General features: G+C 48.4%; 1 protein-coding gene across 1 annotated transcript in view; it reads right to left on the bottom strand.

Moving 5' to 3' along the window:
* Abcc1 (ATP-binding cassette, sub-family C (CFTR/MRP), member 1) overlaps positions 1-20,598 on the bottom strand; it is a 129,505-nt gene that overhangs the window by 73,647 nt on the left and 35,260 nt on the right. The window contains exons 3-5 of the mRNA XM_005391080.2: positions 19,373-19,498; positions 14,514-14,651; positions 12,654-12,779 (exon numbers count right to left, since the gene is read on the bottom strand). Coding sequence (XP_005391137.1) covers positions 12,654-12,779; positions 14,514-14,651; positions 19,373-19,498 — 390 coding nt within the window. The remainder of the gene's footprint in view (positions 1-12,653; positions 12,780-14,513; positions 14,652-19,372; positions 19,499-20,598) is intronic.

Raw genomic sequence — 20,598 nt, 5'->3', positions numbered from 1 at the left:
CAAATGATCTCACTAATCTCCATGACTCCCTTGCAAGGCAGGTCTAAGTATCACCCTCATTTTGCTGGTAAAGCCACAGAGGAACAAGGGTGAAATGTCTTTCCCAAGGCCTCACAGCTAAGTGGCAGAGGCAGTATGTGCACCCTAGATGGTCAGGCTTCAGAGAGAGACAGTCAGAATCAAATGATCAAACACAGCACTGCGACTGTGACAGGTGCACCAGCAGTAAGTCAGTGTCACGACCAAAACCACCCAGGTGCTAATGCTCTGCGGTAGAGGGAAGCATAGAGCCTCCAGTCCCCAGGCGGCAGCCTGAGCAGTTTACAGTGCAGACTGCACAGTGTGTACCGGGGGACCACATCAGGAGGGCTGATCTTCATCTGAAGAGTGATGGGCACCAGGGACAGATTCCAAACAACCTCTTTCCTAAAGGCACAGAGACGAGCCCCAGCTCAACAGTATGCAGACAGGGAAAGGGGCAAAGCCAGGGTGGGCACCATACAGCTCAGGTTTCAGCAGTTTGCTGAGATAAGCTCTTACAGAGCCGGCTCAGACAGCACACTCTAACAAGTGTGTTTCCACCCCGGCTGGCAGTGCTCTGCAAAGGCACTACATCCAGCTTCCACCCAGCAGGGATTCAAAGTAAGCTGGTTTGCGATGGAATCAGGCATTAAAACTTTGTTTCTGTTTCCAACTTCTAAATTCTTTTTGGCAGAGGCCCTGGCCAGCAAAGTACAAGATATGCCTGGAACATCTTGTTATACCCAAAGATGATGAGAACTGTTAAAAGGACCCGGATGCAACCAAAGGTGGCTCCTGCTGACCAAAAGAAGCCAATATTAAGTACAGTGCACAGAACATATCACCTGTTTAAATATCGAAGTTCATAACTGATACTGGAAAAAACAAACATCTTGGTGTCACTGATGAAAAGATGTTTAGAAAAAAAAATCTAACCATTTGAAAAGATGCTTAGGAAATGAAGCCATTGTTTTGGAAACAGAGAAAAGGGAAAGAAATAAGCATTACCCCTCCAACTTTTTCTAAATGAATCACCCCACGGGGTGAACAAAGAGAGGAGGGAAAGTATCTTTTCATAGAAAAAAATCCAACTCACAAAAAAAGGAATAAAATAATATTACCTAATGTTCTAATAAACCATTCTGCAACCACAATGGCTTACTGGAACATTTGATGACATTAAACAATAATGGTACTACTATTAAGTTTCTTTAAATCTTCATTTTTCAGATAGTTGGCTCAAGAGTACATGAAAACTCTTATTATTTTTGCAACTTTTTGTGATCCAAACTATCTCAAAATTAAAAGATCAAAAGTAAAGCAATACAATGCATACACTCCGATAATATATACTGAAATGTTTATGCAGGTGATATGGGGTAAAGTCCATGGCAGCTCCTTATACCAGTCTATCCAGTTTAAGGGCTCATCATAAAAACTAAATGCAAAGCCTCCACAGCAGTCCAAACACATGGCCTGTGCTATGAGGGGTGGGTAAGTTCCCAGCCCCGACTACCCACAAGAATCACCTGTGGATTTTGCTGAAGACAGGTGCCAGAGCCCAGCCCAGGCAGATGAAATCAGGACCTCTGAGTTGGGCCCTGGCATGAACATATTTTTAGTACTTTAAATCGATGCTGCTGGTCCAGGGACCAATGTTTCAGACTAACCAAAAGCAAAGTAAACTCAGTCTATGGAGCCAGTAAGTTCAAATCCTAGTTCTGGTATATTTTAGCTGAGTGACCTTGGGCTAAGTCCCTTTGCCTCTAAGCCTTGGTTTACATGGAAACCAAGGAAAATAGAGCTTGGCTTGCCTCATAGACTGCCAGAAGGTCAAGTAAGGTAGGTCCCTGGGGCTGTGTGGTAAGGTGGATTCTTCCAAACAAAGGTAGCAACCTTATTTGAGGAGGAGGTGGAGATAATGGCATTTTAGGGCAGGCAGAAAGTATTTCCTTGCAGCCTGATTATTCTTCCAGAAGAGTGAGCACCTTCCTGCCCATAGCCTGCCCCATGCACAGTCAGGGGGTGGTGAGTTATCAGGGAATCACAAATCCACTGGAACCACAGCCCAGGCCCCACCCACTGGGAAAAGCTTTAGTGCTTTCTGGCAGGAAAGAGGTGAGGGTGGGGAACAGCTGGCAATGACACATTTATTTCTTAGGCAAATATTTGAGGAGGACCTGCTTCTATGCAGGAGGGGGGTTAAGTGCTGAGCACAGGCTATGAACCAGACGTGAGGTCCCTGTCCCCACCCGGGAGACACATGGACACAAAGCAAAGCAACAGGCTGCAAATAAATACAGAACTATAAAAGGTGGGGACTGCCAGAAAGGAAAAAGAAGTGCCAAAGGGAGAAGGGGGAGGGGTGGCTCCAGTGTGAAGCAGTTGTGTCTCAGCTCTGCCATTCAGCAGATGTAGGACCTTAGGCAAGTGGCTTAGTGGCAAATATTATTCTGCGGCTAAGTACTTAGAATAGTACCTAGTTCAGAGTACAAGCTCAAGAAATGGTATTAATATAACAATAAAAACAGTAACAATGGCTTCCATGTATATCAAAACAGCAAGTTGTGTATCTAAAATATATGCAACTTTTATCTGTCAACATATCAATAAAGCTAAAAGAAAAAAAAATAAATGGCTTCCATTTCTTGCAGACCCATGAGTCACCAAACTCTGTACCAGATGCTTTCTACACGGGGGTGGGAGGGACAAACGGTGGCCCACTGGCTGGCTGGCTGTAATGTTTTATTGACACACAGCCAAGTCCATTCATTTACACACCATGGCTGCTCTTAAACTACGAAGGCAGAGCTCGGTATTGCAACAGAGACCACATGGGCTGCAAAGCTTGACATATTTATTAGCTGGTCCTTCACAGAAAAAATTGGCTGATTTCTGCTTATATCAAACTTCACCACACCCTACAACATGGTGATTACTAAGGAGTGAAACCAGGCCTCAAATGACAGTCTTTGCTTCCAAGACCAGTCTTCCTTTCACCTTGGTGTCAACAGAGAAGAAAGGTAGCTAGTGGGGGGCTGAAATGCAGCCTCCTCCCACACTTCCAGGTCCTATGGGCACTAGCCCCAGCCAGGCTAGTCAAATTGAGGCCCCAGCCATTGGGAGAAGACTCACTGCAAACACAGTAAGGTCACATTAGCAATGGAACATTTCACAGTCTCTAATTTGTACCCACAAAGAACTACATCTCATCTTCTCCCAGGCCTCCTCCCTCCTGTGGATCTCAACAGATTTTCAGCCTATCCAAAGTTATAGAAACAGAGAACAGGCCAAGGCTGCCTCCACCAGCAGTGAAGAAAATCGACAGCACCTCTGTGGGATACAGAAAGCCTGATTTGATAACAAAGATCTGTTATGAAGTAGCTGGAGACCAACAGTAAACAAGAGGGTAAAAACCAGGCTAATGAATAAGGATTCTGGCATCATCCCACTCCATGGAATCTATGGTCCACTTCCTGAGGAATTCATGAAGTACAAGAGACAGAGTGGTTAGATGGAGGTTTCCCAGCCACAGAGCCTGAAATCAGCACTTCTGCCCCAGAGGGAATAAGGGAGGCTTATTAACTGGTACCTTGTTCAATTAGAAATGAAAGCAAACACTAGGTGTCATGGCACACACCGGCACTCCCAACACTATGGGAGGATGAGGTAGGAGGATCACAAGTTTGAGCCCAGCCTAGGCAACTTAGCAAGGCTCAGTCCCAAAATAAAAAATAATTTTAAAAAAGGCTGGAGAGAGCCAAGTGTGGTGGTATGCCCCTGTAACCCCAGCACTTGGCAGGCTGAGGCTGGAGGATCGATGCGAGTTCAAGGCCAGCCTGGAGTACACAGTGAGACCCTGTCTCAAAAAACTAAAAAGGGGTTGGTGGGGGGAGGTTGGAGTTGTGGCTCAGTGCAGAGGTCCTGGGTTCAATCCCCAGCAAGAAGGGGAGGGGGAGGAGAGGAAAAGGAGGAGGAGGAGGAGGAAGAAAAAGAAAAGAAACAAAACCAATTCCAACAACTCCTGGGTGAAGGCAGAGGGAAGGCATGTCTGATTTATGCAGCTCCGAGAAACTCACTCTTTAGCACCTACGTAAGCATCTGTGCTTGGCACCAGGTGATCTGGCTGGAAAGTGAATGGACGAAATGAATTTGGTCAAAAAGCCCCCGACACCAATTGTCTGCGCACCAGTCATGAATGACCATGCACAGGTCATACAGGGTACTGTGGGGGCCTGCTCTGGGTTGTTCAGCCTTTGGTTTTTCAGAGATTCTCTAGGTCCCCACTTACCTCTGTGGATTTGATTCTGCTTTTAGTCCTAACTGGTTTTCTGCAGGATACTCATTGTCTACACTGACAGAGCTTACAGCTGTGGTTCTCAAATGTGGCTCCACCACCACCAGTGCCTGGGAACTGCTTAAAAATGCAAATATTCCAGCCCTACCCACACCTATGATACTGTGAACTGGGGCCCAAAGTGCGTTTAACACCTGATGTGATACCTGCTCAAGAGTGAGAACCCGGTGGGACAAATCCTGACACTTCACCACTCTGACCCTCTGCGTCCTCAGCTGACCACCCTGCCCAACTGGGTTACTACAAGGATTAAATAAATTAACAAACAAATTAGTGCACCGAGCCATTGACGGGAACAACCTCCCTGTCCCACAGAGATGTCCCAGTACAACGTAAACACTGGTGGTTTGTGTGCCCTGCTGTTCACCACCTGTGCAAATCTGCCTCCCGGCCCGTGCCTCCCTCTGTTTCCTCTCGTGCAGCACACACCTGAGTCCTTCTCCGTGCCCTTTCCCGTGAACTTGTCCATTTTCTTCTCCTGGTTTTTGGCCCTGTTGTGTGCACAGACTCAGGGTCTTGGGGGTGTGGTCTGTTCATCCCTAGCACAGCTCAGCCCTGGCTTTTAAGTGCCACTAACATCCCATGTTCAGTGCAACCCCTGCTGTCAGCTTCTGGGACCCTCTCAAATCACATCCAAGCTGTGTCACTCCACTGCTGCAAAATCTTTTAGAGGCCCCCACTATGGTCAAGTTAAAATTCCAAGTCCTCATCATGGCCCACAGTACTACCCTTCATCCCTCATCCCTGGCTTCCTGTAATTTTCACTTAACTCCTGACCCCTCCAAGGGGCTGAGCAGAATTCTATGAATCCCCAAACACACATATGCTCTGTCACAGTACTGGACCTCAACACATGCTGCTTCCTCTACCAGGAGCACCTCTGGCCCACCCTGCCACCCCTCCCCTTCCTCGAAGGGCAGAGGCCTCTCAGTCCTTTGACTCCTGCTGGGACGCTGGCCCTGGAGTTCCCAAGCGGAGTTGCACCCCCCCACAGCCCCTGGCCCTCCCTCCTCAGAGCCCCGCTGTCCATCCTGCAGACGCTGACCCTTCCCCCCTTTCCATCTCTCCTGGAGGGCAAGGGCCAAGGTTTGCTCAGCTCTAGTCCAGCTCACCCTGGAACACACTGATTTACTTCATGGAAAAGGAAAAGAAGTTTAATTAACAGTGCAAGATCAGGCCTGAAGGAAGTGGTACAAGAGAAATCTCTGGGTCCTAGGAATGTTCTGTACCTTGACAGTATTTATTTACTTATCAAAACACATGAAACAGTAACTTGAAATAGAGGATTTCACAGTATGTTTTTCTCCAATGAAAAAGGAACTGCAAACACAACTCCAGCTAAGATCTGCAGGAAGAAGTGTCTGGGGGAAGTTTATGAACACTTCAAATAACTTCCATGTATAAAAAAATTAGCAGGCTGGCTGAATAGAGAGATGTATGATAAAGCAAGGTTAGCAAAATGTTAACCGTAGCTCCCTGGATATATGGCTGGTCATTGTATAATTTTTTGAACTTTTCTTCCAGTTTGAAAATATTCACCATAAAATGTTGGCAGAAAAAAAGACTCCAACTTGTTTGGGCAATAATAAAAATACCTCCCACTCCCAATGAGCTGAGCATGGTTAGGCAACGGTCTAAACCAATGGTTTTCAAATGGGAACCACCCGGGGATCTTGTTTAAAATGACATTCTGATTCAGTGGATCTGCATAGAGACTGAGACTGGACTCTAACGAGCTCCCAGAGGACGCTGCTCATGCCTCTGGTCCACAGACCCCATAGGGAATACTGAGGATCAACTAAATGACCTTATTTGACCTTAATTCCTGAACCTTTGGGACCCACCTCTGGCAACCTGAAGTCATAGCTTCAGTGCCAGCAAGAAAAAAAGGACAGGATCCTGGGGACAGAGCCCTGGGAAGCTTAGTCAGCTCATCCTGGCTCCCAGAAACCCTGTTGGCCCTGGCTAGAGGACAGATGGGAAGATCCCCACCAAGAAGCCAGTCAGGGCCAGGAATAGACATTTGAGTCAAGGAGTGGGCACAGGGCCAGCTGGGCAGAATAGTCACTCAGTGACTCAGCACCAGGCATCCCAGGGCCAGCCCCGCCAGCCCACACCCTAGCCCTGTCTGACCCAGGCTGCCCTAGGGCTTGGCTGACCACTCACTCTGAGGACAGCGGCATGTGACTGCTGCTGCTGCCCTGAAGATGGAACAGCAGCAGGGCCTGGACACGCCTCATTTTCCAGGCTTCACTATAACTCTGCCTCAGAGGGCAATGAAGAGACAAGCTAACAGGGCATATCATCAGGTATCCTCCTCAGAAGATCGAAGGTCTCAGACCTGGGGAGGGGTGCAGCCAACATCAAATCAACCATAACCAATTTTCAGAACGGAAAAGTGAGCTGGGAGCAGAGCTATATGCCTGTAATCCCAGCACAGGGATTACAGGGATTATCCTGTAATCCCAGGAGGCTGAGACAGGAGGATTACCGACAGTTCAGCACCAGCCTGGGCTACAAAATGACTTCAAGGTCAGCCTGAACTACTTAGGAAGATCTTGTCTCAAAAAAATAAAAAAAGGAAAAACCACTTGCCTCAAGGCACAAATCTAGTTCATTCTCACATTATCCGCTTCTACTCACCCTGTCTACAACTGGCAGTCTGTTAGCGGGCCTCGAGCTTTCCCAGGGCCAGGGCTAGTGGCATCTTCCAAAGACAGCCGGGATGTTCAGGATTTTACCTTTTTCCCCTGTGTGCCCTCCCTGGCATGAGACATGGCCAGTCTTCTGCCTAGAGGTGGGGTCTCTGCCCCCTCCTCTGGCACCTGTGTAGTTCTCTGATAGCATGACCAACTGAGTCATGCTGACACTTAAGCACTTAAGTTATATAGTGTCAGCAGAAGTGACACTGTATGACTCTGGGAACAGGTCATAAAAAGTGACAGACTTTCCACCTGGAACGTTAATTCCAGCGTGGGGGCATACTCCTATATTCTCAGTACTTTGGAAGTCTGAGCCAGGAAGATTGAGAGTTTGAGCCCAGCTTGGGCAACTTAGAAGAATCTCAAAATAGAACATTTAAAAAGGACTATGTATCTAGCTCAGTGTGATGGCTCTGGGTTTAATCTGCAATAACACACACACACACACACACACACACACACACACACACGCTTCCATTTGGAACACTCACTCTTAGAGGCTGGCTGCTCTACTGTGCAGAATCCCAGGCCACACAGAGACTACTCACAGGTGTCAGCAGGAAGTGAGACTGCCACCAGTGCTCAGCCTTTAGCCCCAGACACCGAGGAAGCATCTGATTGTGACTGCAGGAGGAATGACAGCACTGGACACAGTTAAGACAGAAGACCATGACATATCACCATCAATCTCTGTTTAATTCGGAGACAGCCAGGATTATACAACTGTCCCATAGAATCCATCCATTCTAGGACCTCTGCTAGAGACCAAAATCCAAGATGTTCAAGTCTCTTACATAAAGGGGTGAGGTATCTGCATGTAATCTACCCATGTCTTCCCTACACTTTCAATCATAAAGTAAATCATGACTTACAATAACTAATAAATGTAACTGTTGTGCAAATAGTTGTTTAGTGTTTAGGGGAGAATGACAAGGAAAAAGTCTGTACAAGTTCAGTACAAATTTTTGCCCCAAATATTTTCAATCTGTAGTTGGTTGAATGTATGAATGCAGAATCCTCAAATACAGAGGGCCAAATATATGGAGTCACTTATTCTGATCACCTCAGAATAAGCCACCCCAAAATGTACCACTTTAGCACAAAAATGGTTTTGAGCCGAAGGCAATTAAGCAGCAACAATGCAGCAAGTTCCTTGTCCTTTCCCTACTTGCCTGAAAGCAGCACATAAAGTCAGTATCCTACAGGTTTCCCATCTCCTCTTCCATACCAGGAGGAGAACCAGCATTATTATGGCAGCCTCGAGATGGATCCACACAAACCACCCTTATTAAATAATCCTTACCTTGTGGTATTTTCCCCCAAATATTTCCTTTCTCACAAGTGCCACCCAGGAAGCCCATGCTCTTTCTCCTTGGTCTTGTCATTTCTCTGAAAATTTACCACTCTTTGTTTAAATGGTATATGACAGTGGTGGCAAAGCTATAGCAGGCATGCCACAGCTGGCTGTTTGTTAACACTGAAAGCTCTTAAGGGTCTACTAACACTAATATATAAACTCTCAGGCCTAACCACTTTGCAAGGTTTTCATTTTTTGTGAGGTCCATCCCCCTATGTATATAATAAACATTTCCTCCTATTAATCTTTTATAGGTTTGATTCATGGGCTGCAGACCTTGAACTTAAGAGAACAGATGACCAGTATTCCTTCTCCAACTGTTCAAACCGTGTCTGTTTTACACACTGTTGCATCCTTCGCACCCGGCACACTACGCAACAGAAGCTTAGCAAATGTCTGTTGAAGGGATAAATGAACCAAGGTGGAACTAGTGCCCAAGTCAGCCCAACTCCAACATGGGCCTTCTCTTGCATCACACCACACCACTTTCACCACCAGATTCAGAGTGTAAATTCGGGTCTACCAGGTCAATCTCTGAGCCACAATTCTTTTATACCTTAATACACACTCCCCCCTCCCCCGCAGGCTAGGGATGTAGCTCAGTGGTAGTGAGCTTACCAGTGAGGTTTGAACCCATGCTTCTTAATTTCTTTGTGCACAGAATGCCCTGAGGACACTATACAAGCGCAGGTTCTGGGCTGGGGAAAAGCCTGAAAGCCTCTGCACGTCTAATACGCTTCAGCCGAGATCAGTGCTACTGGTCACGGTCCCTACACAGAGTGGCAAGGTTCTGAATGAAACAGAAAGCTCTTAATGTACATTTTAAGTGCTTAAGATGGCAAACTTCATATACTTTATCACAATACATGAAAAAGTTACTTTAAATTGAAAAAACAAGCTCAGTACCATGCCAGGCTGCTGGTCCTTTCTCTGCCGCCTGGTAACATGAGAAGAGGGTAGAGACAGAAAAGAAGCCTCGTCTGACATCCCGGGAGGTCCCGAGCAGACCTTGCACTTAAGTGAGACATCTAGATGGAGCCCTTCCCCACTGTACAACAGCAATAAATTACCCTAGGGGCTCCTGTGCACAGGGGCCGGTCCTAGGCGCTGTGATCCCAGGGAGGGTTCTGCTCTATGGAGCTCACAGCTCAACACAGAGCTGCTTAATTCGCCAAAACCCTGCCCACAAGTGAGGGCAGGATTCTGTAGCACGCCCAAGCCTGAGTTTAAATTCCCACTTCACCAGTGGCACTGGGCAAGGCATTTTGTTCCCTGGGACTCAGCTTCTCTGCTTGTAAAATGGGAAAAGCAGTATCAAGATCATGGGGGCTGGTGTGAGGCTTCAATGAGGCACAGCCATGAAGGGCTCAGCCCAGTGCCTGGTACACAGCAGGGACAAGTGAACACTCCCTCCCTCCTCACCTGTCATAAGAAAAGCAGACTGACAATGGAAAGCAGACACAAGCAGAAGGTAAAAGCCAGCAGAGCTCAAGGAATGTGCTGGATCCATGACTACTGCAGGCTTTGACTACTGCAGTCTGCAGCCACTACTTAGCTCTAGTCCTGTGGCTCCAGGTGGCCACAGGCAACATGTCATGAACAAGCACGGCTGTGATTCAGTGAAACTTTGTTTACACAAAGAGGCAGCAGGTGAGATTTTGCCTCTGGGACATCCTTTGGCTCACAGCCCAAACTGCAAAGAGACAAATGGAAACCTGCTGAGTTTCTGAGCTGAAACTTAAAGGAGGTGGGCTGGCTAGAGTGACCAAGGAAGGCTTCCTTAGCCTATGCACAGGGGCAGAAGTGGACCAGTACACACACCCATGTCTGCCACGTGCACTGCTGCATCTCATCGTGCAAGAGGTGAACTAGTGCCTTCCAGCCCCCGGGGAAGTCTGGGAGTGATTCGGGGAGGGCACAGGAGACAGAATGGAGACCCAGTGACTAGGAGAAACTGAAGGACTCCTAGCCTCCATGGCCCAGCCTCCAGGGAACACAGAAAACAGGAAGAGAGGATCAAGTCAGCGTAATAGACACATTCCCAGGACGAAAGTAGAAGGGAATGTGGGGAGGAGTGCAGTATAGGGGATTGAACCCTGGGCCTTTACACTGAGATACATTCCTATCCATTTTTATTTTTTATTTTGAGACAGGGTCTCACTAACTCACTAAGCTGCCCATGCGAGGCTCAAACTTGTGATCCTCCTGCCTCTGGGCCTCCCAGAGTGCTGGGGCTATGGGCTTGTGCTACCTGGACTATCTGCAGAATGGATTTTTATGTTGATTCCCCCAAGGAAAGAAGAAAGTCCCTCCCCCATAAAGCTTCCAGGAAGTGTGAAGGATCAGGTAATCACCACTCTGGGCTGTCAGCTCCACTTGGACTTGGTTTACCCCCAGAGCAGCCAATCAGGAAGGCAGGACTTGTTTGATGTGATTCTTGCTCTGCAGAACAACCCAACACGAGCAGGTGTTTCCTGCAGCAAACACTTGAGCTAGCTCCCACCCACAAACAGATGAATAATACACAAAGCATGAACAAAGAGTCCAGCAGGGACCCCAGACACAGTCACTGCATTTTTGAACTTGATATATACACCCAGACACAGACCCACACATGCACTCACGAACAGCTGTGGGTATCAACACAGAAACACACATATATACAAACACAGACGCAAATGCACATTCATACACATGTAACATACATAAATACACAGGAGCACACACAGATACGTGAACTCATAAACACATACACACTTGACTAAGACTCTAGCCTTTTCCATCCCTGATCATGAACGTTCAGGAAGTGGGCCTCCTAGAACACATGGGGACACAGGTTTCTATGACCTCTCAGCTGTGTCAACCTCCTCCTCCATGGTGATGGCCCCCAAGCCTCTTGTCACCCACAGTGCAAGCCTCAGCCCTTTGCTGAGGTCCAGGCCGAACCCAACAGAACTCCCAGCAGCTGAAAACTGCTCCCACTGCAATCCGCCTATTCACAATTGTTTGACCAGCAACAAACATCCCATGGCACCCCAAAGGCTTCCTGCCTCACTCTAGAAACATCCAAAGAGTCCAGGGGGCCTTCAGCAGCCAGCTCACCTCTCGAGTCTCCCCTGCCTCTTGCTGCTGCAGTCACACTGAGTGGGTGTTCCGCAGTTCCCTGCATACTCCCAGACAGCTCCCCGCAAGGACCCTTGCACTCGCAGCAGCTCTGCTTCTCTGCCAGGACCACTCACCCTCTAGGTGTCTGCCTGACCTGCCTCTCCCTCGAGAGATTTCTGTCTACACACGTGTTCCTGGAGAGGCCTTGCCTGACAGCTCTGATCAAACACTGCGCAAGACCCTGGCTAGCATCCTCCATAGCCTCCACTGCTTTATTCTGCTTCATTGTTTACCACCATCTGACTTACACTGGAGTCCTCAGTTAATGTTTGCTCTTTACCCTTGAAAACACGAGCTCAAGTGCACAAGAACTCGGGTTTATTCACTGCTATAGCCAATGCTCAGATCCAGGCTGGCAGGAGGGAGGGGGAAAAGAGAAGAAAAAAGAAGGAAGACAAAGAGGAAAGAAAGGAAGACTGAATGAAGGAAGGAAGGAGGGGCAAGGAGGAGGGAGGGACAGAGAGAAGGAAGGAGGGACTCCAGGGAGATAAAGGATTGTGCACCTTTATATTCTCCCAGCAGAAAGAGTGGCCATCTCCTTGCTCCAGCTGCTACAGAACATTAATGAAACTGATAGAGACAAAGATCTCAAACCTGAATCCCTCAGGGGCAGGTGTGTGCCATAACTGAGGGTAGCAGGTGGTGTAGGACCAAAGGGAGCAGGAGAGACTGTGGGAGCTCCAGTTACACTCTGCAGTTCCTGCCAACTGCTGCCTGTGGGATTCCAGCCCAAATCTATCAGAACTTCTCATGTGTTAAGAAACCTGGGCAGACCAAATTTATACAAAATTTACTGGTCTATTAATGTTTGCTTGCATTTTCTAAAACCACTAAGACACAGCCATCTACAACTACAGGCAGATTCTGTCCATAAGCCTTCTTGGCCATGCCTAAACCTCAGCTTTCACATCTGTAAAGCAGGGAGGTGACGTCACTTGCCTCTAGCATTTGAGGCAGCAGCAGAGACTCAGAATCAATGCACAGCAACAGTTGGCTGGTGTTGTATATTTCTCTCTTAAACACACGCACACACATCTGTAGTCACACTTACGGGGTCGTTGATGGTTTCAGAGAACAGAGGCAAGCGGTCAGAGAAACAGGCCAACACAAGTTGAATCAGCACAAGGAAAAAGTACAAGTAGAAAGTGATATCGCGAAACAGGTTGTCTTTGGTGGCCTGAATGGGAGAGAAAGGAGAAGAAAAGATCATTTTCCAGAAGCAGCTGCCATGGCAATGTGCTTGTCTCTTCTAAAACTCATGATGAAGCTGAATCCCCAAAGTCATATAATGGAGACAGGTATTTGGAGACAGGATCCTCATTAGCACCCTAACAGGGAAACAGAAGTCACACATGGTGGCACACGCCTGGAATCTCAGCAACCTGGTAGGCTGAGGCAGGAGGACCTCAAATTTAAGACCAGCCTGGGCAACTTAATGAGATTCTGTCTCAAAATAAAAAAAAATTTAAATGGCTAGAGCTATAGCTCACTGTGAAGGCCTTGGGTTCAATCCTCAGTACCATTTAAAAAAAAAACAACGGAGAAGAGACTCAAGGGCGTCTACTGTCTCACCAGACGATGTCCTAAGCTGCGCTGGGCTCTGCACAGAGTGCTCACCGGCAAGGCTGCACCAGATGGAGCCTCTCGAGCTTGGAACTCCCAGCTCCAAAACCAAGAACTGAGTACATCTTTATTCTTTGTAAATGATCCAGTCTGTAGTATTCAATTACGGCAACAGGAAACAGACAAAGACAAGCCAGGCGAGCAGGGCATTTGGCCTGTGTGCTCTGCAGCAGGTCTAGTCACAGGCTTCCGGCCACCTCCTCTGTGACAGAAGAAAAGGAAGTTCCATGCGCGGTAGCCTCACTGCCCACTACTGCCTGTGGAGGAGTCCTACAGAGCGGGAGGAAGCCAGGGTATGGAGGGAAACTGTGCTATGTCCAAGGCCCTGCCCTGCTCGTACAGGCTGTGGGACCTTGTTCACTTACTTATCCTCTCTGAGCCTTGGTTTCCCCATCTACAAACAACTAGGAGTGAGTTTTCCTCCTGGGGAATATAACTCCCAGTATCAAGGGATGCTGAGGGCAGGGACGCTAGTAGAACCCAAGGGGTGGAAGCCAGGGATGCCCCTAAACAGCCCACAAAGCCCAGGACAACGACTCATAACAAAGTCATCTCCAGCCGAAAATGTAATTAGTGCTGAGGCTGAGAAATCCTGTCAGTCATTGTGAGAAATCATAAGATTAGTCACAAAAAAACTCAGTCCCTAAGTGGCAATGAGAAAGCAGGAACTCAATTGATGTCAGCTGCCATCACTGTCAAAGAGAAACTTTTCTGTTCCCTTGCATGCTTGGTAAGTGTTCCTTCCTTTGCCTCATGCCAGTCCCTGACTAGCTCCAAGATAGCTGGAAACAGCAGGTTAGAATCAAAAAGTGCACACTCCTCAAAATTCCCGGAGCAGTACACAGCAGCCAATGTAAACAACTTCTCCAGCCAGAGGAGCGGCTGATGGCACAGAGGTAATGTGGGGACATATCTAGGGCCGCTGGGGAAACAGCCACTGCAAATACCGCTCCCAGTTTAACTCCGTCACAGACTGAAGACACATGGAGTTGACTGCCTTGCGGTGCCATGGACAGAGGTTCACAGTTTATGCTGTATTTGCCCCGGCTCTTGCGGGATCCACAGGGGCCCCTTGGAGCTACACAATCAAGTGAAGGTGAGTGGGAAAAAAAAGGTTCTAGAACAAAGGCTGTAGCTGACTTGGTGAGGATTTGATGGAGTAGGGATGGCCCCAGGAAAGACGTGGTACCCATCCCATGGTTTCCGTGGCAACCCTACTACAAACACAAGAAGGAACAAGCATCTCTTCCCCAGGCACTGAAGGAAGATGCCAGAGGCCACCACTTACCTCTTTTAAGGCAGACATGATTCTGGACCTGAAGATGGCCAGGGCACACAGCAGGGCTGTAAGCCAGAAAATAAGCATGACCCCCGAGGACTGAACACCCTTCCTTCTCTCAAGCTGAATCAAAAAGGTAGCGAGCAGCTAGAAAAGAAAAGCACACAACAGGATCAATCAGAGAAGCCAAACCCCGAGGCCCCCGTGGTGCCAAGACATGGCAGATGTCAGCCCAGCATGAGGACTGTCATCCATGAAGAGCACAAGAACTGCCTTGCAGGTGCCACAGGGCAAGTCCAGAGTCTCTCAGAGCCTCCAATGCCTCAGCTGCAAAATGCAGACAGGCGCCCTGCCTGGGGAGTTGTGGGGATTTAATAAGACTTTAACAGAGACCTGAGGGAAAGCTCAGGTTAGGACTGAGATCAGCAGACGTTTTCTTATAGAACCATATAATACAGATTCAGACTTCATGGGCCACAGTCTCCTTCACAACTACTCAGCTCTGTCATTGTATCATGAAAATACCTGAGGATGACATGTAAATAAATGGATCTGACCGCCTATGTCAACAAAGCTTTATTTACAAAACAAGCAGTGAGCCAGGTCTGGGCCATCATCAACCAACACTTGATTTAGAGCCATAAAGACCTAGGTTCAAGTCCCAGCCCCTGCAGTTACTGGTTGTATCCACTGGGCACCCACCATACTGGTTCCATCCAAGTCCCTTCAGGTGTTCTATCATGAACAGCCCCCTCTGGCAGACATAGGTACTAAGGCTGAGATACAGAACACCTACACCTGCCCTGTGGAAGACATGCTTGTTCCTTCTTGTGTTTGCAGATGTTAAGGGTTTCCATGGACACCATGGGATAGGGACCACATCTTCACTGGGTCATCCTTACTCCATCAAACCCTCACACGTCTCATCTTCAGAGAAGTCTGTTCATAAGATGGTGGTAGAGGGAGTTCATGGAGGGTTTTATTTCACTCCTAGGGAAAATTACTTCTACTTCATGCATGATTTCACAAGCAGGGAGACAAAATAAGCAGTGCTTCTCCCTGGAAGAAGGTGACACCACGGCCACTCTCCAGAGGGGCAGAGCTGCCTTCAAGAAGCAAAGTTCCAACCCTAAATCACAAGCCAGACTCAGGAGTGGTGGGTGGCCCCTCCCCCTCCAAAAATGCTTGGCCTGGGAACACGTGGGTCTTTCTGTGCTCCCTGTTCATCTGCCTTGGTTCCACCTGGATCCACTACTTCCCGTGGTCTACCAGCTCCATCCCGTCTCCTGCCAAGGACACTGTTGTCAACTTCCACTTCTGCTCTGACCACCCACTCTCCACTCAGAAGTCACAGTTTTTATATATGCAAATCAGGGTACCCCATCCTTGCTCCAAGCCTTTCCCTTTAGGACCAGTGTTTAAGCCAGTGTGCAAGGATGGACTGTGGCTAGAAGCCAGGGCTCCATGACCTCAGACAGAAACAGTGACATCTTCCCATCTGCTGATCAGCACCACCAAGGTGGAGGGGAAAAGTACCACACAACTGTGCAGCACCCCTGGCCTTGTCACCAGCCCAAATCAGGTATCTCCACATTCCACAGGAGTGGCCAAGGATGCCTCCAACTATCACGTACAAACAGTGCTACTTGGAAATTAAGGCGTCATCCCACCTGCAGTTACAGTTGATTTGAAACGCATTAACAGAGAAGCACGTATCTTTTTGATCAGATTTGCTTTTTTTTTTTTTTTTTTTTGGTTTTTCTCTGGTACCAGGAACCGAACTCACGACCTTGCGCTTGCCAGGCAGGCGCTTTGCCGCTGAGCTAAATCCCCAGCCCTCAGATTTGCTTTTTAATCTCTTGATAACTGCGTTTAACTCTGATTCATTTCTAGCACAAATGTTCTGCAACTGAGGAATGGATAAATGACACATGATGTGGCCACACAATCAAATGCTCAGGGTCTTACTAAATTGCCCAGGCTGAGCTCAAACTCATGATCCTCCTGGCTCATCCTCCTGACTCATTCTCATTCCAGAGTGCTAGGATTCCAGGTGTGGGGCCTCATGTCCAGTCTACAAAAAGATCTTTTGATATATGCAATGACAAGACCTCAGAGCTGCAAAGCTAGAGCTGCAGCTGACAGTCTCAGCCCCACGACACTCTGGAGATGCAGAGCAGCAGGACAGGAAATCATGTCCTCAGTTGCAGAACATTTGCGCTAGGAAATGAATCAGAGTTAAAAACACAGTTATCAAGAGATTAAAAAGCAAATCTGATCAAAAAGGTATGTGCTTCTCTGTTAATGAGCTTCAAATCCAGCTGTAACTGCAGGTGGGAGGACACCTTAATTTCCAAGCAGCAATGTCTGTACGTGATAGGACACCTATCCTAAGCAGTGACTGGGTGGGAGGCAGCAAGAAGGGACAATGGACCCCAAATGGCAGTAGGAGGGAACTCTCCAGGCTGATAGTGCAGGAAGAAGTCACACAACAATACCTGCTTCTCAGATGTCACAAAACTGTACAGGAGAAAAGATGAATTTCACTGAATGTAAATTAAACCTTGAATATACGTATATGCCACATCACCTCTGTGTGTGTGTAAAAGTGATTGGTTTTCCTTAATATCCTATATATTTTAACATTACTCTAAGGAGACTTACACCAGGCTGGCAACAGCTGAAAAGGGTCCAGATGGTACAAAAAGGGTTTTGGACCCAGTTTTGGAAGTGGGGGGGAAAGCCCACTAACCCCAAAGCTCCAAGTTCTACAGGCTCAGCCCCTACCTTCCCTGCCGCTCTCGCCAACCTCCTCCGCATCTCTGCTCCAGCCACACAGGCGGACTCTCAATTCCTCCCTCCTGCCTAGGACTTCTGTGTGTGCTGTTCTCGTGGAAGGATCCTCGGCTCTCAGTTCCTTTCTCCTGTTCAACCTTTGGGCCTCAGCTCCACTGCCCTTTCCTGAGAGACATCTCCCTACCCTCAGACCAAGCCAAGGCCCCTGACTTTATCCTCATGGCCCTCTACACACATGTACACATTTTGTGCCTTTGTGGGGCAACTGTTTGTTCTATGTCTGTTTCCCCAGCTACACACTTTTATTACCAATGTCTGGAAGACAGTACGTGAAAGTTAAACTGGGTTGTGAACTTGACTGGCTTTGGAATCTGTCTGGGGATTACTAAAGTGTACTTCTAGGTATGTCTGGGTAGGCTGTTGAGGCATGGCCTTGGGAGTATATCTGGTCCCCGCCCCTTCCCCTCTCACACTGTTCCTCTGCTCCTCTTCTGTCGAACATGCACTAGGCAGCTTTGCTCCCTCGAGGCTCTTTCACTGTGATGCTTCTGCCCTGGAGCCAGATGACCATGGACTGAATCCCCCCAGACCACAAGTAATCCTCTCCTCCTTTAAGCTGCAGGTGTCAGGTATTATGTCCCAGGAACAGGAAAGGTAGCCAATACAGTAGGACAGTGGGACTGTCTCCCCTCTCATATTCCTAATGCCTCCCAACAAGAAGCAAGGCCCAGCAGGACACTCACAATGCCTGCCTGGCAGAACAGATGCCTGAGCCATGTTTGGAATCTGGCTCTACCACTTTCTAGTTGTGTGACCTTGCCCCAGTTCCTCCACCCCCTGTACCTTGGTTCACTTATCTGTAACATGGGCAAAATGATCAAACACACATAAATGAACTACTACATAATGGGATAAGGGTGGTGCCTGGCTCAGAGAGGAGGACACTTGCACACATGTGCTGTAGGGCCGTGGTCCTCCCCACCAGCTGTGCCTCACCTTCCTTCACCCCTGCTGTCCCCTCCCCCAACTTCCACTCTGTTCCTGCTCCACAGGGCAACTCGCCCTCCCTCCCCACACTGCCTTTCAGCCCCCAGCCCTTCCCCAGACATTCTCCCTGCTCAGCCTGCTTCAAGCTTGCTCCTTCCCTAGAGCTCAAGGGCCCTGCTCCTGAGAACCCTCCAGGCTTCCCAGGGGCCCCAGGCCTGTGGTACACAGGGAAATAGCGCTTGCTTCCAAGCAGGTCACTCTGTGGTCACAGCTGCAGCACAATGCAGTGACGACAAGGTTAACTAAAAGGGCTGAGGCCTTGCTCCACTGTGTATTAGCTGTGTGACCTAGAGCAATGCATTTAACCTTTCTGTGCTTTCATTTCCTCACCTGTGAAAGGGGACAACTGAGTACCTGTGTCACACAGGTTTGTTCTGAGAATCAGATGAATTGCAAGAAGAGTCAAACATCAGGAACCCTGTCAGGCACAGTAAGCCCTCAACAACTTCAGCTGTAATAACGAAAGGGCTTTCTGAGCAGCCTGGTACCCAACCTGCTACACCACAGCCGAGAAATGGCAGAGGCTACAAGGCCCCAGGCAGATGTATAAATGACTGAGGTAGCCAGTCTGAGAAAACAAGGCAGCAAATGTGATGGAAAGAAGCATCTGCTATTCACCCTCTGGGCAGGAGGCAACAGAGGAGGGCAGGGACTGCAGCAAACAGTGCGGCAATGCCCCACCTCCGGGCTGCGGCTACATATCCATTCCAGGGGCCCTTCCCTGAGACAACTGTGTGTCCGGCATTGCCAGGTCTCAGGATTTTTCAAGAGAAGCTGGATTCTGGAGGTTCACCTTGGGTTCTCCTCATGTCTAATTGCCAGCTACTACCATTTTTAATTTAAATTTTTATTTCTATTAGTATATGTCTGCAGTACGTCATGCTTCCATTCATGACAGGGAGCTGGTATGCGTACATAACACAGCACTTCTCACTTACTTCCCCTGCCTCTTCTACCAGCTACTACTTTTGGCCCCCAACAGGGCCTGGCAGATGGCCAAGGGTTTGCAGCCAGCTCCTACTTACCATGGTGATACCCAAGAGAGTGGGGCTGACCAGCAACACTGGGGGCAGGAGCTTGCCCTGACTTCTTTCCCAGAAAGAGTAGAAGAGGTCTGCCCAGCAGACAATCCACAGCAAGAATCCCAAGGCCTGCAAGGAAAGAGCACATACACATCTCATGGCAGACAGCACTGCATGGCCCCTACGCCCCACAAAAGCTCAGCCCTCGGGCACCAGCCAGCCCCCAGTGATCGGCCACCGTCTCTGAGAAACCCCCAGCTCTGGGAATACGGACAAGTCGCTCCAAGCAGAGGAACAGAGGGCTCAGGCTCCTCTGCCAAGTCTGGCTAATGCTCCCGCATCAAACACTTAAGGATGGGCCTGTGGCTTCTCTGCGGCTGCAACCCCTGCCCAGCGTATAAAGCCCCTCATATGCAGTCATTCGCTCAGGAATGCTCATCCAGTCAGTGCCCACTGAGGGCCTGCTACACATCTCCCATGCTTCTAGTGCGTGGGAAAATAACGGAGAACAAAACCAAGTCCCTGTGTTCATGGAGCTGATAGCCTAGTGAAAGAAAACTGGAAAGAAACTGAAAAATGCATACTATCATGCCACAGAGTAGTAAGTGTTGTACAGAAAAATGAAATCAGTTCATCAAGAGTGCTTGGGGAAGGCCTCTCTAATCAGGCAACAAGTGGAGAAAAAACAACCCAAGCAAAGAATGAGGGAAGTGCAAACAGCCTGTGGTAGGAACATGCCCAAAGGGTTTGCTGCAGCTGTGCAATGAGCAATGGGTACAGTAGGTGATGGCTAAAGAGGAACCTGTGTTGGAGCTACCTGTGCTGGGCCTTTAGGAGGAGTTCCAGAGTACAGTCCTGGTAGTGGGAAGCTAAGGGAAGGCTTTTGAGCAAGGGGAAGGATGAAATCTGATTATTATTCTTAAAAATGCTAATGTTCCCCAAGAAACATATGAAGTACTCCTAGCAGTCTGAAAAGAAGACATCATATCTAGTAAGGAGAGAAACAGGTATTTGTTAAAGCCTTTTTGTTTTAAAGCAGTTTGGGGTAGGCAGAAAAATTAAGGGGAAGATGCAGAGAGTTCCCATCTATCTGCTGCACCCACACGTGCAGCCTCCCCTGGCTACCAAGCCCCTGCCCCAGAGGGGCACACTTATCCCGAGACATGAGGCCATGCAACCCTGGCGTTGCCACCCAGGGACCACGGGCTATGCTGAGGGTCTCTCTTGGT

Source organism: Chinchilla lanigera, unplaced genomic scaffold (genome assembly GCF_000276665.1).
Source record: "Chinchilla lanigera isolate Chin_1 unplaced genomic scaffold, ChiLan1.0 scaffold00041, whole genome shotgun sequence".
NCBI lineage: Eukaryota > Metazoa > Chordata > Mammalia > Rodentia > Chinchillidae > Chinchilla > Chinchilla lanigera.
Note: the sequence above shows the minus strand (reverse complement) of the source record. Positions and strands in the feature narration are given on the sequence as shown.